The sequence below is a fragment of the Pterocles gutturalis genome, unplaced genomic scaffold, assembly GCF_000699245.1.
Source record: "Pterocles gutturalis isolate BGI_N339 unplaced genomic scaffold, ASM69924v1 scaffold28343, whole genome shotgun sequence".
Lineage (NCBI taxonomy): Eukaryota > Metazoa > Chordata > Aves > Pterocliformes > Pteroclidae > Pterocles > Pterocles gutturalis.
In genome coordinates, this window is record NW_010121444.1 from 13,976 (window position 1) to 40,771 (window position 26,796).

Consider the following 26,796-nt stretch of genomic DNA (forward strand, 5'->3'; position numbering starts at 1 on the left):
TTACTTTACAGAAAGACGAAATTAAAAAAGCAGTTTAGTTGGAAAGGCGTATAAAATACAATCAGCCTCCACAGCTTCATGTTCTCACAGTAATTTAGTGACTCCATGTGGATGACCAATGGAATAACATGCTAGCTTTACATTCAGGGAAACAGATCTAAACATATACTGATGACGGTCATTAAATTGTAAAACTCTTATGCCATTTCTAAACTCAGGAAATTTAGAGATTAAAAGACTACCTAGAATAAGCAGATAAACACTTATTTCATTCAACCTTTTATGTTACCTTCTGCTACATCGAAACCTTGAAATTTTACAGGTTGAGCATAGTTGACCATTGTTGATAAATATGGATGTATATTGGTTGTGGCACCTACATATTTGTAAGATGCCATCCACGCCTGTTCATCTTCAACAGTAACAAAACCCTGAAAACACATTAAAAACAATAATCACTACTTGTGTGTACAAAATGTGATACAAAATTATACCCAAAACCTGCAGACATTAAAGGAAGTACAAATTAATACAAGAAAAGTGGAAATTTAATGTTGCAAATTAAGATTTATTTTCTTACTGATACATGCATCAAACACTTCCAATGTTACAGGATGCATGCAAGAGGACTGATGACAGAAAAGCTCCTAAGGAGTGGGTAAATATTACATTATGTTAGTAGGGTAACTTTGGGATAAAAGATAAATATTACAACAGGCTGCATAACAGTGGCAATATAACGATTTATCTTTGTCAAATAATTTCCTAACAATTGTGATTTAACGTACATTTTCTGATAGCAACTATGGTGAGGTAATGAGTACCTACTTGGCACTGAGTAGAACTTTCTCAACACCAAAATACAAATACGTTCAATTGCTAATCTTTGCTAATTAAAGCCTAACAAAATATAGGGATTACAACCTTAATCGGACAAACAGATGTCACAAGACCAACAAGAGACAGAGTACCAAGTTCATATTCCTGGCCACTTAAAATAATAAAAATCTGAGTCCATCATTCACATAAAGATGCACTATATTTAGAACAGAACTTCAAAAGTTTTCTACAAGTATCTCATCTGCTAGAAATCCACAACAGGAAGCACTTCTTATGTGGATCTACCTGTACAACTTTTTCCTTTCCCTAAACCAGTTTGAAACACATTATTTTCACTGAAAGAAAGGAAAGAAAGATCTCTGTCAGACAATCTAAGCAAACTCCACAAGGCTTATTATTCATGCCATTTTTCCCACAAATATTTTTTGCTTGTTCTCCTACCAGTGAACCAGCTACCAAAAAATCTAACCTACTCTAGGCTGACAGTAAACTTCTACATGGAAGTACTAAGTATATTCAAAAATTCTTACAGTACAGTTTTTTATTTTCAGAATGCAACCCATGTTTCCCAGTAGGTTCTCCTCCCTTATTGTATCAGGAAATAGTGAATAACAGGAAGCACTGCAAAGCCCTTTCTCGGACAGCAAGTCTCAGCATGTCCAACAGCTTTAAAGCTTGGAAGAAGAATGCAGTTCACAGTACCTACACTGCTGCAACTTATATACTCAGGAGATAGCATAGCAAAGGAAATGTGAAACTACTTGCCAGTATTATGGGTATGTACCTGTACCTGCCATATAGTGAGAACAGATTTAAAAAAATAATTCCATGTCAAGTGAAACAATTTATGCCTTGATATGCTAAGACAATTATAGTCACAAGGAACATAATTTTCTGACTGCATAGAATAGCTGTTATCAAAATGAGTCCAGATGCACGTGGTTTTATGTTCACTTTAGACTGAATTGAACTTCCAGTGGCCCATGAAATCAAACTGATATCATATTTTAATACTGCTCACCAGGGTTCAACCCAACTGTTTTTCAGGAATACACATATTGCGTGTTAACAGATCTGTTCCCTAAATATGACAAATAGTACACCCCTTTATTAATAGAATACAGGCATCTTTTTGCTACTAGGTTAATACTTGTTAATAGAGTTTAGAACTAAGGTAAATTTCTTCAAAGAAACTAGTCCTTTTCAGTGTCTTCATTTTTGGAAACTCAGTAATTCAGGAAGAACTGACAAACAACCTTCTAAAAACCAGACTGCTTCAATGTGCCTCTTGCTGACTGCTCAGCATTGCTAATCATATTCTACTATCTTGATACATAAGAGTCTAAGTAATGAATCACAGTGAAAGCAAGTCAAAGGAGATTACGCATGCCTTAGTGCCAAGGCAAAAGTCCCCTGCAGACTACAGCTGCATTACTGCCTTACTGACACACTACCTCTAAGACAATCCATAATTTTCAGAGTAAATAGGCTATACCCTTTGCAGTGTCCACAACTTAAAAATTATGAAATAGTAAGGAGTAAGGATGGAATATTTCTTAAAGCTTACGGAAACAAAGGAATAGTTACAACAGCACATGACACTTTTAGGGGATAGAGAAAACAATGGGGGAAAGTTGATCTCTGCAGGCTATTTACACCTCCCACCCTCCAAGAAAAGAAGCAGAACCCACTTAGAAAACAACACAGAATGAAACAAAGTGTGGTTAGGAACAGAAGCAGCTTCAATGAGAGAAGAGAAGGAATGAGAAGAGTGGGAGGAGGTGGAAAGAGTCTTAACAAAAGGGATTCCTGGGAGAAGATGAATGCAGAAGTCCCAAGGGAAAGCAAAAGGAGGAAAAAGAGACAGGAAAAGAAAGTGCAGTCAGGGTAAGGGAGGAGCAAAAAAAAGAAGCAGGGATGATACATCTCAACACCATTCAAAAAGACTGCTGTTTCCCAGTACATGACATTTGAGACTGAGATAAGACACTTCTAAGGAGGCAAAAGTCCTCAAATTTTCTGACATCCCTAACCCCAGTATAAAAGTACAGCAGAGGAAACCCTAGAGGAGAAAAGAAGGTAGAGTCACTTCCAAAAATACTCAGTAGGTGCAGTGAAACTGTGTGTAAAATTGTTAAACCACTAAGAATGAATGGTAAGTAATATGTGTGTTATATATATAGCAATAAAACAAACTACATAACATCCTATGTGTCACCTTTTTATTGTTTTCTTGCTCAGAATCTTCAACAGCCTAAGGGAAAAAAATATATATACATTACCCAAAGAAAAAGCAATGAAACTCACAGTAAGGAAAAAAAATCCTCAAAAAGTTAAGGCATTTAGCAAAAAGTGTACCCTTTTCCACTTTCCTGTGTGGCTCACCTGTCCCATACTCTTGCAAAAATTTTCAGTTTCACATCTGGACACAAAAGATAAGAAATTCAACATCTGGCTAGGAATGGGAAGAGGAGGGAGGATGCCAGACAGTTAAGCCCAAACCAGCACTATCACTAGATTCTGGGGACAGGAAGTTTCAGAGAAGAAAGAAAGAATTACACACACAGACAACACAAAAAATCATCTTATCTGGATATGCAAACTGCCCAGGCTCTGAAAACTTAAGGGTTAAGACTGCTGTAAACTGTGCTTTAAATGTCCACATTTGGAAAAGGCCTATCTTGAGATATTATTTGCGATGGGGCAGTCTAGTGTCTGTCTTCAATTACAAGCTGCCACTACTGAGAATCTTAAGACAGATAAATGTTGACTTGGCATTATTCCTAAAGAACAAGGATCGAGTCACTGATCAGCAAAGAAGCAGAGAAGCTACCCAAGGGTGTAGGATGAGGATGAGTGACTAATCTGGAAAAACAAAAACAAAACCAAAACAAACGAAAAAAACCAACCACCCCCCCCCACAAAAAAACAAACAAACAAACAAACAAACAAAACCAACCCAAAAAACAAAAGCAAAAAAACAAGCTCCAAAACACTCACATAGTTAAAGACCAGCTGACTTATTAAGTGAAACCAGCCCTAGAGCAAAGAATTCAAACAATACTTCAGTGGGAGGATTCAAAAAAGTCCTGAAGAAGCAAAGATGTTGACATGAAGAGATACCAAGAAGGCAGGAGGTCTGATGTCTCGGTGATACCGCTACATAGTGCCAAGGGTAATCTGTGCTATGAAAGATTTTCCATACCTATACTTCTATCTGAAGGAGGATCCAATGGTAGCCAAGCAGGAGAGAAGTGGCCAAAATAATTGAGTGACAGAGGAGCATGATCCGATAAGGTACCTTAGCACTCACAGGTTGTTCTTTTTTCTGTAGCAAGCAGCAATAATGCATTCAGTGCCAGAGCAGACTTAGTTTTGAATTCCAATATTCTGTATCTAATTACTGTCAAGAAATAGTTGAGCTACTGAGCACAGAGTGATAAACTGTACTAAATCAGGTATGAGTGGAATAAAGGGGACTCTTGACCTGTCTGACAGCTGGCTGCCTTGTGTAGCCCCACTGCCATACCACCCCACTGGGGAATGACTGTCCTATTTTGCCTTCATTGCTGCAGGTGGAAGAGAAAATGTACCCTAAGAGTTAACAATATAAAATAACCCAGGAAATCCCTATAACAAAGACACAGGATGCAGCCTTACAAAAAAAACATCATGGAGCAAGGAAGCTGATGTTCCACCTCATACTAGAGCTCTGCAACTGAGATGCAAAGTAAAATATCAGAGGCAGGAGCAGGAAACTGTTTGCTGCCTTTAACTAATATTTTTGATCAAATCCTCCACTTCTTGTATACTGTTTGCCTACATACCGATTGTTTCCTCAATGAGTATTCTACCTGAACAAGCAGAGAGCATTTTCAGCTGCAAAATTTTGTCTTCTCATGAACATAAAGGTTAGGAATCTGGTGAAGATCTCGTGTTTGACTCTTCTGACAGCATGTGCTGTGATGCTTCCTCAAAACAGTGTCTTTTACACCCACCTCCATGGAAAGCTTCCAAAGAAATATATATAAGAAGACATCTCACCTTTTTGACACTGATGGCAACAGCTTCTTTTTGACTGTAATCATCTACAGTAAGGTCACTTCCAAATTTATACTCTGGATGAGCTTCTTCTTCCTGGTCAGCTGCACAGAAAAGAAAGAAGCATCAGTGCAAAAATCACAGCAACTGCTGTGACATGAGAAACATGAAACAAACGACAGTTGAATACACAGGTTTGGTTTTGGCATTTTTTAAAAAACAGAAATAAAAACCAGGGGTTTAGATTTCCAAGCATTAGTAGTAATTTACAGCTAGGACATGAGATTCTACAGCTTTCACATGGTTAGTAAGAGAAATTTGATTTAGTGTATTTTTTAAGGAATCAGAATTTACTTAGCAAAAGTGTTAAAAATACCTAGTAGGCTTGGGGTAATAACAAGAAAGGAAGACAGAGTTCTTTAAATAAAGATGCAAAATGTTGCTCATGTCCAGGTTTCTCATGTGCATTGTTAGAGTCCCCTTAGAGTCTTCCCTATTACAAGGAATAATTTTCATTTGCTTTTAAGGTGATTTTAAATTAGAACCTAGTGTACTCAAAGAATCTAAAACGTTATCTTACAAACACAAAATCATTATCACATTATTCATATGGATTTAAACAATAATTTCAGAAAACACTTACTTGAGCGCCATGGTAGTTTAGCACATAATTAATAACACAGCATAACAAGAACACTATTAGAAATAAGTATTCTGATGGAAAACCAGCCTGCAAAATAACAGCATCTCATCTGTGCTCCTTGGTCACCTGAAGAAAGATACTGAGAGACCTCTCCAAAAATTGTTGTACATCAGTCTTTTTTAGCATTGCAAGCACAGATACCTGATTTGGATCACAAAGAATATCTTTCACAAGGACCTCTACTGACTGCAACTGCAGTGGCTTTGTGCTATTAAAAAAAAAATAAAAAAAATCAAGGAGAGGACCAAGGGGTAGGCTACAGATGGGCTGTTCAGTATGACATGGGTCACAGGCCAGTACCTTGGTAAGGACACTTGCAGGCAATGCATGATTTACCTCTTCTGAAGGTGGATATTTAAAACAGACAACGTAAATCACACTCTAGATAGGTCTATTTTTCTCTGCTGGCCATAAATACATTCCATATCACTGGCTCAGATCTAGATGTTTACACTGAAGATACCTGAAATTTGGCAAGAAAAATCCTATCCCTCATTTTATCCTCATAAAGTATAATGCAATAATCCAATCTGATACTGACACAAATACTACAGTGACAAAATCTGTTTTCCAAGCAAAGATGACATCTTCCCAGTCTCTCTCACACACACACATATACACACAGTGAAAATCTGACTTGGTTGCTGCTCCAATACGACTTCTGAACAGCAAGTGGAAGTTAAAATTACCACTAGTACCACCAACTGAGCTCATGTTCCTACCACAACCTCCCACAGAGCCCGGAGCAGCTGTGGTATGTATTTGAGATGTGATGGTAAGGCTGGAGGTCTGTATAAATGGTCCTGCATTGAGCCCAGACTTACTGCTGCTGTCACAGACCACCAGCATGCCAACAATGTGCATACTAGTTGCTCATGCCAGCCTATTGATTTACCACAGGCAATGTTTGAGAGCTCTTCTCTATGAAATCCTCACCGCTTTCTATTTCTTCTTCATTATCATCCTCTAGGATATTTACAGGAGCAGCAGTTTCCCCAGCCTCCATCATCTTTTTCAGAGCATCAAGCTGTTCTGTTAATAAGAAAAATAAAAACAAATTAGTCATGACATTAACAGTTTGTAGCACAAAGAAATACATGAGAACAGTCATAAATGATTCTCTGATCTCAAGAGCTACTTTTATTTAATGGGTTCTCTAAGTTTTCAGTTAGCAATAAAATTTTACAGAGTAAGAGCATCATTAGACATACACTGTTGTTAGATCTGAAAAGTGGTCAGTAAGGGCTGTATCCGAAACTCACTGATGTTAAGAAAAATATTTCCATAGACTTCAAAGGTCTTTGGAGCAAGCATATTACTTCTTCAAACAATAAATAGACAGCTATCTCTTTGGTGCTTGATCTATGGAAATGGAGGCAAAGTGCTTGGATTTTCCATTGTGTTCTTATGTGCATTTCACTTAGTATGAACACAATCATATATGACTGAAGTTAGCAGAAGGTCTGCATGCTTGTCTTCGAATGGAAAAGGACCAGGGTTTATCACTACAGCCATACTGGAAACTAATATAGCAACATTATTATTACTGAAAGAAGATAAATGTCAGAACTGGAAACAATACCAAGAAGAGCAATTTGAAATTCCATTTCATTTTATGTTTATCCTGGAAAAACACAGCAATGCAAACACACCAGTGTAGCCAGAATTTACAGGAGATTCTATTTGCATTATATTTTAGCTCAACCAGCGATCTGATAAAAGTCCCAGGATTACACTTCTAGGTCTGTCTACGCCTATACTACATGCTCATATCAAGGCCTAGACTCTGGCACTCATTTGAAACACAACGCCAAAGTGTCATTTACGTATAATTCATAATTCTTCCAACACCAAAGTACAAGCAATTTGGAAACTTTAGTAACAAAGTCTATTGGTATTCATCTGGACTTTCGTTTGATTTAATACTTGTCAAGCTTTACTTACTTTTTTCTACTTCAGGTTTCAGCCTTTTATTCTTTATGAGAATCTTTCTTTTGAGGTCATTAGGAGAAGGTAAGGTTTTACCTGGATCAAGCTGTAAAATAATTTAAAGAAAAGGCTTAATAACAGCTATTTAGCCTCTTTGTATCCCTGTTGGGGATTTTGACTTTAGGACACCAATGGTAAGGGGCAGTGAATAAGCAGTGCAACCTAAGGAACAACCCTGGGAGGTAGCGTGACTGCAGTTATACTGTCTCCTCTGTTTCTTTCTTATCCCATGAGAAAGCTGTGCTCAGGTAAATGTTGCTGGCTGAAGCCAGCACATTGTTCTACAGCCTATACCATCCTCAGCTGCACTGCTCAAAACATCTCCCCCTCTCTCCTGCCTATCAGTGGGCATGGATGTGACCTTGAACTCTTCATCAGAGGACTTCCTTCTTTCCCCCTCTCCCTGTGGTTCACACACAGTCCAAGTCACAGTTTAGGCCATTATCGTTCAATGTCTAAATAAGTCATCTTTTATGGTCCCTTCAAGCTGTAATAACGCAAGTGAGGCAGCCCACACATACAGAGAAGAAATGGGCTAGCACCAGTGAATGGAAAACTACCCAGTCCTTAGCTAGGTAACGAGGAGCAGTTCTGCCAGTAGGGCTACATGGTCACATCTTCAGTAACTGTGAAAGGCAAATGACAAGTCTCACAAACACAAGGAAGTACTACTAAAAGGTTTGTTCCAGTTTGGGGAAGGAGAAAAAAATACTACTGAGAAAAGAGAGAGTACAAAATCCTCTTATTTAAGCCCCATCACATCATTGAGGCTAAGAAACAGATTTGGGTACAGTAAATAGTACGTTCTCCACCTCAGGCTTGCCAAGATTATTATGCGTGGAGTTGCTGGTATAATGGACTGTGGTTTCCAGTGAACCATAAGTGAAACAGGAGTAGAAGATATTTCTAGGACTAGTAAAAATTGCTAGAAGAAATATTCAGATACTCTTATCCTTAAACCCAACTCTGAGCTACACAGAAGCAGCATTCTAAATGAAGAGACAAAACAACAAAGCACCACAACTTGAAAACAAAAGTAGCAGAAGTGACAAATAACAACCCAGAAAAAAACTCCAAATCAATCCAACCCAACCTCACAAGAATGGGTGCAAACCTCCTCGCAGGAAGGTAATGATTATCCACACCCACCAGGCTAGCCAGTCATGGGAGTTTCAGCATGTTGGATGAAGAGAAAACACAATTGTTCTAAAAGTGCTTGGGTTGTAATTTCACTAGATGTCAGTGCTGCAGAGCTCATCTATTCCCAGGCTTCCAGGATGCCAGTCTGTATCCCCAAGCACAGGGGGGATAGCCATTTAGACAAATATTTGTTTTACTTAAAACCAAATCTGCTTCATCCAGTGCCATGTCCCTCTTAAGTCTGCCCTCCTCAGTCAGTCAGAAACCAAACACTCCTAAAATATGCGTTTCAAGCTCCTCCTGTCACCGCTGCAACATTTGCTTTGTGAGCAGCTGGGGATCGAATTCACCCGTGTGGAGGAATGGACACAAAATGCAGAAGGCTCAGTAGGGCTACAAAGCACAAGCAGCTGAGGCTTCATACTGGGCCCTGAGGTAGCAGCATGGCAGCCTTTGGCCAGCTCTATTTTAGTCTTCCCTGAAAGCTGCTGGAAGCTGTCATTTGTGAAGAATGTGGCAAGGTGTTACATATATTACAGGGGAACACTAAGATCTACTTCTCTGGGATGCACTCTTCAGGGCAACAACCTGATATTCACCAAGCCTTGTGCGTTACTGTCCATGCAACATGCAAGGAAAGCCAAGAAAAGCACAGCTCTAGAGATGATAACGCCAGGAGGCCCCTTTGCAGGGGTCACATGGACAGGAGCTGAAAGTTAAGGCAGAGTCCTCTTTGCCGTGGTCCCCCACAGCCCTAAAGAGCACCTGCAGGTTTTGGGTGGTTGCTGGCAGACAGTGAGCACGTTGCTCAGGAGAGTAAGGAAGGCCTGGAGAAGTAGCTGCAAGCACTGGGTATCACACTATTAAAGTCTCAAATATTGCGTTTGTGAAGGAGTGGCTGATCTCCTACCACACAGGAGAGTGAAGTGCATGCAGATTACAGTGCACTTGACAGTCCAAATGAGACTGTGGGGAACTTTTTGTGCTTAATTTAATTAATGCAGTAGCGAGGGCCACCTAGACTGCAGGACCTGATCTGAAGCATGAAGCATGCAAAGTGCAGCTGAAAGAAGAGGTTTCCTGAGCTACAACCATGCAATTTATAATTAATTGGTTTTCAACAGTGACTGCCAATTTCAGAGTTAAGTATGACCTGCAAATACAATGTATGTGGTTTATTTTCTGTAGGTGCTGGTATTAAGTCACACATCAAGGGGACGGATTTCCCCAGGCTGCTCGCCAGAGCTCTGTAACAGAAGAGACTAAACAAATCAGGTAAGGACAAGTTTGTACCAGAAGCATAGACACATAAAATCACTAGTCATTTCTGAAAGCACAGGACTGGCAGTGAACAGCACTATAGGTGATATGAACCCAATTTATCATGTCTTTTAAATACAGATAATATAAAAAAATAAAAAGACTGGCAGAATATAACATACTGGATGTGTTTCTAGAGGCTGCTTCAACAGGAGATCTCCAAAAAGATCTTCACAGTATTTTGACATCTTGTACTGTTGATATTTACTGGAAAAAGATTATGTTGGTTAATTTTTAAATACAAAAAAGAAAACGTTATTAATCAGCAAAACAGAATAATACTAAGTAATGTAGATATCCCAAATGATACACTGCCCACTTTCTCTCAACTGAGAACTATTACTTTATGCTAGTTAAACTGTCAATAAAAGTCTATTATCTGACATAGATGAATTTAGTAGGACCAAAAAAATAGATCAACTGCACCCCACACAACTAATAGTACATCCAAAAACATTTCGCAGCTTTACCATTGAATAAAAATATTGCCATTATTAATCTAGGCAAAGATTGACTAGTATATTAAAGTACAGTCTCTTCCAAGTGACATTCAGTATACCTGGATATCCCTACACAGTTTTCAAGTACACTCAAATTATAGTATGTTTGAACTGTATCATCTCTCTCATACATTGCACTATAAAAAAAATAAAAATGGGCACGATATACCTGCAGTGATTTTCAAATGAAAGAATGACAGGATACTCTGATGTTACAAATGCTGTTTCCTTAATGGCTTGAATTACATCCTTTAAAATGCAATAATAAGATTTAAGTTACAGCAGATCAAACTACAATCATAATGACAGAGATTTTTTTTTGTGTTCTCCACCCCACCCTGAGAAACACAGAGCTGAGTCTCAAATGTGCCAAGTGAAGCCAGAACTAGAACAAACTGTATGCTCACTCTTCTCCGCTCCCCCAACAGGTGCCTCACTGCCCCCGGAGCACTGATGGCAGCTTCACCCAGAACCCACCAATGCTACCCCTGGATCTGCTGCCATCTTCTCCTGCCAGGGAGAATTTCTATTCCCACACTAATTCCTGCATCTTCAGGCTGTTTCCACACCTAAGGAACTTTCCAGACAATGGAGAAGATATTTATTCTGTGGTGCAAAGAGCCACAGGTTATGAAAACATGGGGCAAAAGAAGTAAGCCTACTTCCTGCAGTTTCTGGGGAAAAGGAGACCTAACACAGGGGCATATGATGCAAGTCAAAAATGAGCCCCAAGATCTGGTGACAAGAAACTGTGCTTATGTGATTTGTTAGTCTGTCACAAGGGAGCAGTGTTTGAGTGCTAAGAAGGGGAGGATCCAGGGGTTCTACTAGGGCTTACTGCCAGCTGTAGAGGTGAGGCATTTACCTTGAATAGAATATCTGTACACATTGCTTTTCCATGTGTTATTATTGGTTCTTGATCTTCGCCTTTGCCATCCCAACAGTCCAGCTCAACACACCTAAAGACCCAAGAAAAATGTCAGCTTCCTTAGTGTTTCAGTACAGGCAAGCTACTTGGGACAAGTTCTGAGCAGTGATGTTCAGAGTACTAAGTTACAAAGCAGTTTTTGGCATTACATAAATCCTTCTAAGCTGTACATGTGTAATTTCAGACTGCTTTTATAATTTTTGGATATATTACCTTAAAAATACTATGTGTGGGTCAATATACTTACCCGTGAACAATAATGTTTTTAGCACTGTAATACTCTAATTTATTCTCTTACTCAGTTAACTGTGACACATTTCAGTACGTTAAGAAATCAAGCAAGAAAATAATAAACTGATTCTCATTTACATACAAGCTTTTTGACTACAAAGCAGAAAGTCTCTGGAATTCCTCAGCTGTCATTCTGAGATCAAACTTCTGTTATCTTTCTCACAGCCTGTCTCCTGTCATCAATTTCTACATTTCACTACCTTTCAATGGTTTTTCGTGAGAAAAATATTATCTTAAATATGTATATTTTCATTCACCACACTAATATATTTATAAATTAAAATGTTCAATATATTAGCACCAAGGTATATTATGTAGGTTTAAAGCATTAGATCCACAAATATTAGAGGCTGTTATCTCCTGCTTCCAACCTGCATCCAGCCAAAAGCACTTGTCTGTACATCTCCACTGAAGACTTGCCACCAAATTGCCTGCCTGTTAAATACGTATTATGAGAGGAACTGATGAAATAATGAGCCAAAGGATGGTCCATTTCTTGATATAATTCCAAACGGTCTAGAAAAACTGGGGCATTTTCATCTGACATCAAGTATCTGCAAAAGCCATCACTTGATATGACACCTAGAAGGAAGAAGAAAGCATGGCAAATTACTACTGGAAATTTATAGTGGGCAGGAATCAAACTGTCTCACAGAGCAGGAACCCCAGCACAGGAGCTATGTTTATACAGGCTTCTGCAAGCAAACAATTCTCCCCTTCCCATGCTCCAAGCTGACCAGCAACTCTGTCCCTGGTGCAAAATCTGCCACTGTGTTCCCAGATAATAAAAGGAAACAAACCAGGTGCCCATCTAGCTCAATATTCTATATCCAGCACTCATCCTAGCAGACCTAGGGCATCAAGAGGACGTGAAGAAGGCAAAGTAGTGGCATCTCCTCAAGAATACTCCCAACAACTTTGAGCTCTGGGACTTTGTGAGCTAGAAACTGTGAGCTTGCATGTACCAGTTATCTATGGTACTTTTCTCCCCTCTTTCATACTTAGTCCTGCCCTGACTATGCTACATCACTGTTCATCAGCTTGCAGCATGTGTAGAGACTGTTTTCCACTGACAAAAACAAGCAGAGCTGTACCTGAAAATGTTTGCATGTGTTCATCTGCAAAGCATTAGGAAAATCTACCTTCAAAGTTTACTGTCTGAAATACAGGTTTATTCCTTTATAATGAAAAGCAAGCCATCGTCTACAATGAACATGGGATGTACAGTAATTCAGAGGACAGAATTCGTAACAATTTTATCTTATTCCTCCACTGTTATATGCTTCATTATGTATGAAAATATAAATCAAGGAATAAATTTTAATGAAAACAAGGTAAGAATAATCAGTACTGCAATATCAGTTTTAAAGTGGCCAAGAGACTGAAAAATTATCTGGGGTAGGGAAGGAGGGATTACTCACAAGGAGTCATTGCAGAGAATAGTTATGTGGCACGAATTTGGAGATTGCTTTCCCTAAAGTCATGTATGAACACTCAGCTATTGTTAAGGCACGGGTTGCAGCAGCCCTGTTTTTATTTTGTTTAAGACAACTTTTCTCTTATACAGAGACCTCCAGTAATCCTGCTTTTCATTCTGCTCCTAGCTTTCTGAAAAAATCCTCTACTGGAGCTTAAATTTTCTGTGCTTGGTGTCAGCCAGAGGTGAACTATTCTGGAACATCTTATTCAAATCACTCAGCTGATTCCGACTTTTGGAAGAAGGGGGAAGAAAAGGAGGCAAAATGGAACTCTTAATTTTAAGAATGTTTTTATTTTCTTGATCACTGAGAACTTAAAAGCAGCAGCACAAAATATCTCACATGGTACACACTTCTAGTGCATAATTTAGTGGGGAAAAAAAAAAAGTCACAGCTGAGCAGGTGCTCTAGATAAACAATGGCTGAGACTTCAGTAACCCAACAGAGCTCTATGTGCTCAATAGATTGCCCTTTGTATTTTTGACATGCAATGACCAGGTGGAAGAATTTGCTTTTGTAGTGTTCCTGAGCAGACTCTGGTTACTAAACTGCACAGCACTAACTTGTTCAGCTTCACTCACTCTTTCTGTTACTGAAATGTAACTGAGGAGTCAGTTGCCTATTGTTATCACCTTGTTGAACATCAGCCTTGTTTCTTAAACTACATGATTTAGGAAAAAAAAAGTTGAGTTTAATTATTTTGCTCAACAGCAAAGTTATATTTAAGAAGAAGGGGAAAGAGACTGCAGAGAACAACCACCGCTGAGATAAATTACTGCCTTCGTTATACACTAATTTTCAACACTTTATTATATGAAATCATCTCTCTATCCTACTGATTGCACTGGGATAAAATCCACATCAGTGAGTATGATCAATGGAGGAACACTAAGAGAACACTGCTGTTCTGTTGTTACTCTCCATAACCCTATCCCTGCAGGAGGTTTACCATATTTACTTAAAACCTATTATAAAAAAATAAATCAAAGAAAGAAGCTAAATAATTAGCTAAGATTCAATTATTACAAGATCATTCCCTTGCTATAGCTTAGTGCTTGCAAAATCCTCTTCTTTGCAAATTACTGAACATTTTTTTCCAGTTCTAGATTAATTTCTACCTTCATAAAACAGGTTTTCACATCTTCCTTCCTAAATAGGTGGCAACTACGTTAGTATACCTTCCGCATTTTGGAAAATATGTAAAATACACTGGCATTAAGAGGAATCACAGCTAAGTGCCTTTAAAAAAAACAAAGTTGACTAAAATAATGTAATGAATACTTGGAGAATTCTACTTCACGTAGAGAGGAAGAGAAATAAGCTACACTGCTTGTGAGTGGTAAATCCTCATAACATTTATAAATTAGTCCTAGACACGAGAAATGTCTCACTCTCCCCCAGGTGATTCCTGGAAAGCCCATGTTTTCACAGAACTAAAAAAAAAAATCCATTAACTCAGTGTACAACACAGCATCTGGAGTAGCATACACAGTACAAGGTCTTCATGTAGTGGTATGGTTAAAAGGACTGAAGTACTGTAAGGAATGGTGAAAGCTACACATTCAGCTACAGGATTCCTGAAGTTTATAGACTGAGGAAGAAAAGTGTAAACTCCTCCTGACCACGGGCCCAAAGAAAGTGAAAGGGGCAGGTGTTGCTGTGGAAGGCATTGCTGGTATCAACACCTGCAATGATAAAGCAACATAAAGGCACACAGAAGATCCAACAAGGCTGCAGCACTGAGCGAGAGCTGCCTCGGGCTTTACCAAAGCAGTTTAAGACACTGCTTCCTTCTGTTGTCTGCTCTGCACATCCTTCATCAGCAGGGGCAGCACTAGCGGATGTGTAAAAGCTATTCAGCTTCTCCAGTGCTAGCTTGATACATTAGCCTAGATGTCTAGTGAAAGTGGCTTCCTGTGAGGATGCCTGAAGGTCTACGGGCTCTGTAAGGCTTCAGTCTCCTCTGCATACTGTGATGACAGTAACTGCCAGCAAAAGGGCAAGAAGGACAGATGAGGATAGCAACATTCTCAGTTTCCGCAGTTGATCCCAACACAGCTATTTCAGCTAAACAGACAAGAACTAGGAGCTAAGTTCAACCACTGACACCTCCAACACCCATAGCAGCTCAGGACACGAGCAGTCCAAGAATGGCTTGGAGACACTTCCTTCAGTCTTACGTTGGAGAGAACATTCTTCAATGCAGCCACGTAAAATACCCTGTTCTAAGCTAGGCTGCTGCCCTCAAGCACTATGCGGATTACATTGTAAGAAGGTGGATGTACATCCAATGGCACACATGGTAATCTATTTTTTATTTTTACACAATATCTGTACAGCTTTGTAGTCCCTCTGAGACCTTGGCCATAGCCACACACGTGTTGCCTTGTTGCCAGGAGTCTGTATGTTCCCCATTTACTCATTCCTAGCCTCTCCCATTTTGTGTCAGTATGGATGTCTTTGTAGCCACACTGTAACCTGGATCGGGAAAATAAGCCTAAAAATCACTGCTTTTGGAGGTGGGGGGAGATATTTTTCAGCAGATCAGTTTCCTGATCTAGTTCACCGGGTAGCTACACAAGTGCTTGCCCCCTGGCCACAAGGACTGTAAGGTCCCTTCTAAAAGTTTGGATGCTTCAGAACAAATTCCCCAAATGCCTAAAATAAGTGAATACTGAATTCCCTCCCACATTTACCTTTACTCTTCAAGTCTTCATCTGGCTCATATGTCTCAATTATCTGCATTGCTCTTTTTGTGTCATAAAAGGGAAATAAAATTTCATTGAGCCGAGGATCTCGTTGATGCTAAGGTTAGAAAACAACGGAATTCAGCAAAACAATATAGTGCATGGCTATCATCGAAGAGCATTTCATTACTGCAGATGAGGAAGAAAGAAGCGGACATTTAAAAGAAAAAAAAAGAGCCTTAAAGCTTACAGACTACTCAACAATAACTTTAGCTTTTCATAAGAAATCTAGGCAGTTTGATTAGAAAACTATTTCAGAAAAACCAATCCAGTGCAACCATATAACTGGTCTTACTCTTGCTTGTTCATGAAAATAATGACTGCACACAGTGTACGTGCAAATGAAATGGTGAAAAAAAAAAAGCTAAATCTCTCTTCTTTGCAAATTCTCTCTCTTCCTAATCTTTTTTTGTAAGTTGTGTAAACTGACAGACTTGACTGATGGCACTGCCATCACCTCTGCAAAAATGCATGTCTTCAGCAATATCTACAGCTAAAGTAAAAATTAAAAGTAAAATAAAGCTATACTATAAATACAGAAGTTGAAACCCAAGTTTAGAAATATGCAACTACTGATGATTATTTATGAATTATGGAAACATCGTGTTATTAACTATTCAAAAAAGTTTAGGTTCTTAGACGAAGTATGTAAAACTTAAAAGAGCTTCACAGTATCATCTCTTCAATTCATGGTAATTTATAATTCCAGGACTTCATAATATACGTAATATTTAGATACAACTTGGCAGTGATTTCTAATACACTACTAAAACTCAGCTTTTTAAAGTTTTTGCTTAATAGTGTGCTACGCAACTTTTGTTTTTCTCCATGCTGGATTAGAGCTGCACACTGTGTGCCTGGTTCTCCATTAAAAGAAAATTAAAAACAGAATTGAATGGAGTAGTGGCATGTAAGCAGATGCAATAAAACAAATAAATAAATATGACAGTGAAAACACTCTTTTACCCCAGTAGGTGCACTGTTTTCAAGCTTTAGTTTAAGCAGAATTCAGAAATGTAACAGGCCACCCCCATACTGGTGATCAATAATTTGGAGTGGACAGGATGGTGTTGATATGGCTTGGCACAGCACTACCAGCATTTGCTGTAATTCCTTATGTGTAAACTTTGTGACATTTTTTCATGAAAAAAAAAGCTATATCCAATCAAAAATAAGCACTTGATCTCTTACAATCAATGCAGTTGGTGAACGTGCTTAACTAATTCCAAGGAATTACAACCAATGCCAATTTAATCATGCAATTAAGGAGAGATTTTTCAAGTAACACTACTGACAGTATGCAGCATGTAAAATACAGGGGTTTCATTTACTACAGATCATCTGTCTGGAAATCTAAGTAAAACTCAGATGAAATATGATATGAGAGCAGATGGATGCAGGACATAACTGGCTAAGCAGCACACAACAGCAACACAACACTGGCATGCAGCAGTACAGTTGACTAGGACAAATGACAAGCTTTATACCATTAGTGACAATACACCACTTCAAAAAATTGTAAGAAATAGTAGGGAAGGTTCTTAATTCAAGAAAAGTGCTCTTCCCCACCTTTATTTCTACAGTCAGTCAAAAGCAAACAGAAGAAAATGAGATAAAGCAAAAAGTCTCCTCTTGAGAAAGAGCCCCAGAGTTATTGGAAGGAGCTAAGAGCAAAATATTCTTCTTGTAGCAATGATCATCACTCATTATCAATTTTCCCTTTGAACGAAAGCATGTCTTTACGTTTACTTAGTTTAAAATATAAAGCAAAATTGACAATTGATGAAGTTTTACTTAAAAGAAGGAAGAATGCTTACTAGTGTCTCTTGGGGAAACATTCTGCACTACCAAGCTTGTTGGCACAGGAATGTTGTAACAGAAAAGCTGACCAAAACCAAATGCATGAAGCTTCATCTAGAAGATGCCCCAGGACTAACTGTGTACGCTCACAGTTGCACTTTATGGTTCTAGTTACCATATTAGACAGGACACCCTTACACTAGGCATTCTTAACCAAATGAGGGTGAACCATCTAAAAGCACGGGGAGAAAGAATGCCTGGGTGGCTCTGCAAAGAGAGAAAGATCATTCACCCTCCCCAGCGTGGCCATCCAGTCTCTTCTCTGTATCCTCAGATACAAACTGAGATGCACAGCAGTTAATAATGCACTGGAACCAATTTTACCTCTTGAATTTGTCCTGTGCAGTGGTAAGAAGGGTGTGCTTTTGTGGAAATGAAAAACAGAGGGAGATAGAAAGAGCAAGTGAGTGAGTGGGAAGGAGGAAGAGTGAGCAAGTAAGTAGAAGGGAGAGAGGGAGGAAGTGCACAGAAGCGGGAAAGAAGGAAAGCAGTGGGAAAGAAGGGGATAGAAAAGGATCTCCTCATACCTCCTATCCAGGAGAAAGAATGAGTCCTGGTAAGACTACTGAATTTCCATTTTGACAGTTACTTGGCTTATTAATTTATTGCTGCAAATGAATGGCAGGGGCAAATCCCAATAGTAGTTATTTTGCTTCTTTTCTACTACACTTTATTTTTTTCAAAATTTGACTTTAAAAAAAAAGACCTAGGCAAAATACTCAGTGCCTGACAATAATTAAATTTCTAAAAACTTCCCAGAAGCTTTAATACTGATACACAATTAAATCAGCTGTCAGTCAGCAGCATTTAAAAGTCAAATAGACAGCAGCTTGGAAAAACTCCAGGAAAGCAGCTCACTCTCCACTCATACACAGTAACATATACTCATGCTCCCTTAAAAACTCATAACTCTTAGAGCTTCTGCAGCATGCCTTGGAGGTTACGAAATTAAAAATAATTTAGCTTAAAGACTCTCATGAAGCATTGCTCTGCCAAGTAAGTCCTCTCTGCTATGTAATTATGATAATTTTTTTGTATTTTCCAGCATTAAACACCACAGCTAACTGCACTGTTGGCGAGCTGTCAGGGGGACAGAAATGATCACTTCAGGAGGGAGATTCTGGGTCATCTAGTGCCTTTCAAATCATAACCAGAACTGTAAACTCTTTGGAGACCAAAAGACCCCCAAGCACAGAGCCAAAGGCATTCATTTCAGTCCTCAGAATGAATGTCCTACTCTATAAAACCACTTGACTAATTCTTCCCAGCTCTGGTCATCAACTAAAAGGGCCAACTACAAAATTTCCAATTGCAAAATGTGTTGTGTCGATAAGAATGTAGCCAACAAAATGCATCTTTCTCCAATACTGCCTGTAAAATAAGGCTTCTCATTCTGTAAAAAGAACTGCTAAAACAATACAAAACTGAGAGCAAATCAGCTCAACTTTATTTTTTTAATCAGTTATTGGAGACAGCTCTTCTTCAGAAGAGTGGGCTTCAAGGAAGCACACTTTAAACTAAAACAATTACAGAGATCAATTTTAAAATAATGATAAAATAGTAATTTAATGAAAAATGAGAATTAATACTAGGGAAAAAAAAAGCAAACCCAGATGCTGTTATGGTTCAAGGTGGGGACAGGGCTGTGTGCTTCAAGCAGTGAAGTACATTTCTCATTACAAGTGAATTGGGGGACTGACGTACTTTAGGGCAATAATTTATAATTTAAATCACAACGTTCTTTCTCTCTTCAACGCAGAAGCAAAAACTACATGCCTTAGTTATGACCCCAGTCCAGCAAACATTTAGACACTGAAATTTGTAAATAGCTTTGACAAAAGAACATCTCACAGTAGTAAGAATAAGCATATGTTCCCATTTCCTAATAGAGATAACTTTGTGGATATGAACTACGGTCTCAAGTATGTAACCATTAGCCCTGAAGTTGTTAATTTTCTCACTATTTTTTCTTTTTGAATACTCTTTCTATAATTCAAGTTTGGTGAAGAGTAAGGCATGCATTACCTACTGAAAAAGAAAATTATATTCTAAATTTGATATATGGGGGACTTACTGCTTGAATCTTCATATAGCAGTGTAAGATATGAAGATATATATAGATATATATATAATAGATTCATAACTAGTAAAATAATTTTAGATTGAGAGATTTTTTTGTAATGTACCCAGTTCTTAAAAGATCGTGTGGAGAGATAAAGCAGTTATCCATGTTAGAGATAAAAACAAGTAGAATGTGACTATTTTCCATATCTATGTTGTCAAATCTACACAGTGCATTTATTGTTGCAATTCTGAATCAGTCTTCTATGACTTACTGAGCTGTAAGAACAGGAAAAAAAAACCAACGCCACACTGTCTATTGAACCACTTTGCACACTCATGATGTTTTTAAGAAATACTATATATTCTTGCCAACAACTGTATTCTGGAAATACAGTAATAGAAATATTTCCTCTTATTCCGCACACATAGTATTTTAAAAATCATATACAAACTCTTAAAATACGCTCTTAGATTTGTAATAGATTGAAATAATACTGTTGAGAAGAATGAAATCACTGTTTATAAAAGCCTACTTCATCTTTTCTATTACTCAGAAGGACTGGTAGATACATTTAGCTGTGGCCTACAGGTAAAGTGATTGCTTCTAACAAAATACTAGGCATATTTTAGATTAAACTGCATTGAATGTAACAGTATGAAATGTATAAAACATACATAACACACAACATAACACAACAGCAAGTAATCAGCAGATGCAATTTGCAAAGCCAACATGTAGAAAGCACAACAACATACAAGGTTGGGGCTGATTTTTGCACCTGGATGTTACCACAATGGAAAGATCAGCGGATCAAAAGCATAGCAAATAACAGCATGATTCATGCAATGGAAAAATTGGAAGAAGCAAGCCACTGCAGACAAACTTGTATGGTAGTTAATGTAAGAAAAAGCTTACTTCATTTAGAAAGCTCACTAATTGGTCTACCGTTAAATAATCAGTTTTGTCTCCATTGCTGAAAAGAAATTTATTAGAGAATGTAAGTTTTAATATACGATGCTACAGTAGGTATGATTTACATGTTGACATTGTTGATACTTTTAAAACCACCTTATTTTCTACCTGAAGTAGCTCTATAATCTCAAAATGAACAACTACAAAAAACATACTGTCTATGCTTGGCACAGTATATCTCCCATACTTCCTACAACTTAACAAACATTACTTCATAAAACAACATGTAAGTCCTCCAACTGAGAATAAATTGAGTGAAGAAACTTTTTAAACTTCAAATTTCTTATTTAATTTAATTAGTTCACATACTATGTTAATCACCTAAAGGAGCAAGTTAAAATTACAGTAGTTAGTAAAGCCAACGCAAAAAAAAAAGTTCCAGGTGCTTCCTCTAACTCATGTAAAAGTTGCTCTAAAATTCAGAGTGAACTTTTACATTAGCAATCTGCAAGGGAACAAAGGGGAAAAACATAGACTTGAGTTTGTTTTAAAATACTGCCAATGCTATTAGGATTCAAGGTTCGATAACGTTTACAGTGTTCTGTCACTATTACATATGGACTAAAAATAGTTTAAAGCAAGATTATATTAAATTTGAACTTACATCTTCTTAAACAGGTCCTCTATGTCAGTTCGGGGACATATCTTTTGGGTGAGTTCATAAAATTTTTCATAAGTAAATGCTGCAGGCTCAATTTCATCATTCTGCAACGAAATGCACAAGCACATTTATACAGCAAAAAAAGAGCTTATGTGCTCTTTTCCCAAAAAAAGCATATCTTATATCAGAAAAAGCAACTGAGAACTGTTTTAGCTCTTTACCTAGTATAAACTTACACTTTTGTATTTTCTGAAAGCAGTTCTTAATTCATCTTTCTCATAGATCTGTTTGACATGCTTATATTCTGACCTCACAGTAACATTAATTCTGCATAAACACAGAACTGGAAAACAGTCTTGATTTTTCTTCTTAAAGTTTAAAAAAACCCCTCAGAAGTCCAAAATAATGTACAAACTTCAGGATACTTATACTGAAGCCAAGGAACGTTGAGAAAAGTCCTGGAATTGGTGCAATGGTTTTAAAAAGCAAAGCAGCTCTCATGCAGGAGCATGTAAAACTTCCATAAGGGAGGGAAAATATGGCTTATTGCATTCAGTATCATGTTCTCCCTTTGAACAAGACGACAAACGCAGCAGTGAGGAAAAACTTAATCTCAGATGTCAGGCACTGCTATGGCTGCGAATTCATGTCTTTCTACACCCTCTCTCCATGGCTAGAGACAGGGAACTGCACTGCACGGCTGCTGCTCACCAGCTTCACCAGGCACTTGGAGCAGTCAGGCCAAGAACCAAGTGCTGCAGTCTACAAAACGAAAGAAGGGAGACTGGGCAAGGAGTAAATCCAAAAAAACACAGCTGAAACTAACCAGCCATCACCTCTCTGGGGCTGCTGGCAGGGGCTCCCACTGCAAGCAGGACAGAGCTGGACAGCAGTTCTCTGAAGGAAGGGAGCAAAGAGCAGGAGTCGTCCAAGAAATGCAACTGAGAGGACATCATGCAGCAAGTATTACGCGAATATACCGTGCTCATGCACTTTGTATAAACGAATGAAAGGTAGTCTGTTACAGAAAAGAATGGAAGCCTCACCTAAGAGGCGTAAGGACCACTATGTCATACAGATTTAGTCACATTTTGGTTTTAGTAAACAACCTACAGTGATTAATAAGTAACTCATGAACAACAGGCATGTTTTTATGCAACACAAACTACTTAGATCACAGATACAAATGTGAATGATGAATCAATTTATTAGTACACAAAAAGTTATTCAAAACCACTAAATACCTTTCCACTGGGAAGGCCTAATTCCTTAAGTGCCTGAAAGATCACTTTTTCTGTTTTACCTGATGCAAAGGTTCTGGTAATGCTAAATCAAAAAAGAGTGGGGGAAAAAAGGAGACATATTAGTCATTTTTTAAACAATCAGTTCTCTGCCAACATTTTCCTCTGGCTTCAATTGATGAATGTAAGCATCTTCCAAGTAACAGTGCAGTTGAAAAAGTGCTCTAAGCTTCACAGAGCAGCAGTTCTCTGCCTGCAAGCTATCCATTAGAAAATACACCAACTTTATGCTTAGATAAGTGACCGGGTTTAAAAAGCAGCAGATTCTACATGTGAGGAGACTCATGTCTGCAGCCATTCCTGGTTGGGGCAACTTCCCTTCCTTTCCAACCTTTAACCTATGCCTCCCAGGTCACCCATAAGGTAGGTATGAACCATTTATAGTGGCAGCTTCCTTCTTCCTTCCTTCCTTTTCAAGCAGTTGCTGCTAGCAAGAGACTCCCACATACATGTCAAATCTCATTCCCTGCTCCCCTACCAGCTGCAATGCTCAGTCCTCCCTCACTTTATGAAAACCTCTGTTGTAGAAAGACTACACAGAACTCATTTAAGTAGGTCTCAGGTGCCACTCAAATATTTCCAAACCAAACTGATTAACATCCACTTACTTCCACAAAACAAAGGTGATTTCACCATGCACAAGGCTGACAAACTGGTCTCACTTCAAATTAAATAAATCCAATTAAAACTTTACTCTTTGGTATGATTAATGTGAAAGTGTTTGGTCTATTTCTGTTTCCACTGGAGATGAATTTGAATAACCCTTAACGCTGGAAAAGTAGGTGCAAACTCGACAGCTCTCCTTCGTTTTGTTTAGTGTCTACGCTAAAATGATGTGTCCTGCAACCCCCTGATTTTGATGTCTCAATATGGAGAGGAAAAACTGAACCCTGTATCCAATACCTATTTCTAATGCTAACTAAAGCTGCACATTGGGAAAGACTCTATGGTTGCCTGATAAGAAAATGTGGTTCTTTATCATGAAGTAAGACAAACATTTTCTGAGACTTTTTGTTAATCTAATGTATACAAAATAATTTCACACCATGAAAGATGTGAAACAAACTGTTGCTGTTATTTGTTGCCATAGCAATTCGCAGTTGTTTTACTCTCCAAAACACTCTAAACCTCCTATTCAAATATCTTCATACTAATAAAATTAAGATCAAGAAGCAAAAGATGTAAATGATAAAATAATATTTTAACAAATCTTGGATTTTTTTTTCTTTTTACTGAGTTCTCACAACAGATTTTAATGTCCCCATTCAGGCACCTAAATAAGTTTATTTGATTTTTCCAAAGCTGGTAAGTAGTGATATGCTTTCAATAAAATATAGACTGAGTTTAACTTTAGGCACTTGTTTCTTAGAAAAATTTCTGGTACCTATTTTTATACTACTTCTAAAACACAGAGTAATGTTAGCTCTACAATTTACAACTTATCTCCAGTCTGGTAAAAAATTCTATGTTTGTTCTAACGAATCAGGTCCCGATAATAAATGTCATGTAAAATGTGTAATATTGGCATAAGTAACTAATCAGAAACCATGAGCCAAGATTCCATGGCTGCAGGGAACTTATTTTTGATGCCAAACTTTATTTCAGCAAAGATGACAGCAAACGTAGCAGTAATTTGTAATGAGAGCCGCAGTCTAGAAAAGATTGCATGAATCAAAAAAGATTGTAAAAATACAGCATGAGACTTTCATTTTGCTAAGGATATTGGAAATGAAAGCACTTTTCCCTCTATCAAAAGAGACTCATCCTAGCAGATTTACATTCACTTTGTACGCCTCAGAAGAAAATTGGGATACTTCTGATGCAGTAAAGTTATGGGTAGACAGACACCTGCAGATGTTTATTCCTCCTCTACTACTGTGGTTCCAGGCTTTTTATGGTAACATGTCAATGTACTTCCTCGTCAATATTTAAAATGCTTCCCAAATCTGGGATTAAGGGATATGAATTGTTGATAGATTAAGTGACTTGGTTACTTCAGACCTTCGCCACTTTCCAAACATTATTTCAAAAATCAAGCCAACACAAACTGTTCAAATCAATCTTTTCTCATGACTCCACTGAATTTATCAGTTTGGCTCGAACTGGAAGTACCACTGCCTATACTGTACAAGAAATTGTCTAAAACTATGACTTCCAACCATCATCTAAGTATTGAAACAGACTTCTTCCAGGCACTCTGGAATCAATACAAAATATATTTACTAAAAAAAGCGTAATTTCAAATTAACTAAGTGAAACCACTGTAAAACAGATTTAAGCCTAATTTATCATAGTTTAGCTTTTTGGGTTTTTTTTATATTTTAATAGTTAGAAGCTAAATTAGCTTAAATCCTTTTAAATGTAGTTACACAAGGGATAAGCACAGATTGAGCAAAGCTGATTTCTAATCAGGCTCTAGCTCAACAGGTGCAACTTGCACATGTAGAAAATCCATTTTCTGCCAAAACAAAGCTGCAGACACTAAGTAGAATTTTTTTTTAACACTGACCTTTTTAGTCATCATTTACAGTAGTGTTAAAATCTGAAAATAAATCTTACCTAATGCTCTGTCTTTGTAAGATCTGTAGATGTAGCTCTTGACTCAGACTGCTAAAATATACTAAAGCCCAAAAGACAAATCTGGTGCTCTCCTAAGGTTTTTGCACTACTACCTGCCAGAATTCCTTCTCTCCCAAACACTGTAGTTTGATAGAAAAAGACATATGCCACAGAGTACATTAAAATCCAAAAGTAGTTGAGAAGAATCTTCATGACTCTCAATCTCAACTGCACTAATGAGGAGTCACAAATATTTACACCATTTACTACTGACAGCCTAAGAGTTTCACCTTCTCAAAGCTCATCATTCCCTATGGCCATGTGCTAGCTGCAAAAATCTGTCTTAAACTAGAAAAGAAATGCAAGGAGCTCTGATTTCCCAGGTGAGATTTTTCTTCCTCAGCGCTTTACTGCACTTCCGTGAAAAAATGAACTAAAGGTGATCTTGTGATACACATTCCTACAGCTTAATAGATCTGCCAGGTATTCTCTTTCTGAGAGAATAACCTTCCTATTTGTATCATCAGAGCTACAGCAATTGCTACAGGGGTCCCCAAGCAGCAGGATGAGGCAGAGGTCTGATGAAGTAGGGCTGACTAGATAACATTGTATTTAAACACAGGTATATGGGAGGCACTGATCATAGCAATCTGGAGGTCAGCTGAAGGGTTTAAACCATGGAAAGACTTGCTGAGGGGAGACTTGGGTAAACGTGGAACTTGGTGCATCTTGCATAGCAGAGCCATTCTGCCCACATTTCCCAGCACTTCCTGGCTTGCCTCCTTCATCCAGATCCTTCTCCTTATGTATCTGCCTCCTTCTATTCCCTCTTTTATCTCTCCATGCTCCTTCTCTGCACTAAGTGTTCATGAGAGCAGGAGGGAAGCAGTGAAGTACCCCACATCCCAGCCTGCCTAGTGCTGAGAGACCTGGGTTCCTGTGTCCCACTTTATGATAAGCAGCTGTTGCTGGATCAGGCTGCTCTCACGATCTTGCCACCCTCCACCAGGACTCTCTTCCAATATAGGTCTACAGACCAGACTGATTTTTTTTTTTCCCTTTCATAGAATCATAATCACAGAATCATTAAGGTTGGAAAAGACCTCAAGGATCATCAAGTCCAACCCAACACCACCTAACTCACTAAACCATGTCCCTAAGCACCACATCTACACGTTTCTTGAACACTTTCGTTCACATTCCTCCTCTACCCCTTTCCTCTAGCCTCTCACTGACATGTCTCCTAGTCCTTTCAGTGGGTGATACGGTGCTTCCTGGACGAGCCCCAAAAAGTTGCCACATTTCATCCACACCAACATATCACATTCCTTGGAGAATCCAGATGTAAAGAAGATTTAGCTTCCCTCTGCACAGCATGGAATAGTAGATCCCTTACAAATTTATACTGCAAGTTACTTTTGCAATAAATGAAGCTGCTGGAGACCAATTTTGTTAACCTGG

The 26,796-nt window shown here is 38.3% G+C and overlaps 1 protein-coding gene across 1 annotated transcript in view; it reads right to left on the bottom strand.

Moving 5' to 3' along the window:
* Positions 1 to 26,796, bottom strand: part of PLCB4 (phospholipase C, beta 4) — a gene marked incomplete at its 3' end in the record, with an annotated part of 54,063 nt that overhangs the window by 10,119 nt on the left and 17,148 nt on the right. Inside the window, exons 7-19 of the mRNA XM_010077253.1 lie at positions 22,720 to 22,801; positions 21,479 to 21,579; positions 20,818 to 20,875; positions 15,927 to 16,035; positions 12,124 to 12,334; positions 11,399 to 11,492; positions 10,703 to 10,782; positions 10,156 to 10,240; positions 7,529 to 7,619; positions 6,521 to 6,616; positions 4,885 to 4,985; positions 3,059 to 3,094; positions 290 to 431 (exon numbers count right to left, since the gene is read on the bottom strand). Of these exons, the coding sequence (XP_010075555.1) occupies positions 290 to 431; positions 3,059 to 3,094; positions 4,885 to 4,985; positions 6,521 to 6,616; positions 7,529 to 7,619; positions 10,156 to 10,240; positions 10,703 to 10,782; positions 11,399 to 11,492; positions 12,124 to 12,334; positions 15,927 to 16,035; positions 20,818 to 20,875; positions 21,479 to 21,579; positions 22,720 to 22,801 (1,286 nt within the window). The remainder of the gene's footprint in view (positions 1 to 289; positions 432 to 3,058; positions 3,095 to 4,884; positions 4,986 to 6,520; positions 6,617 to 7,528; positions 7,620 to 10,155; positions 10,241 to 10,702; positions 10,783 to 11,398; positions 11,493 to 12,123; positions 12,335 to 15,926; positions 16,036 to 20,817; positions 20,876 to 21,478; positions 21,580 to 22,719; positions 22,802 to 26,796) is intronic.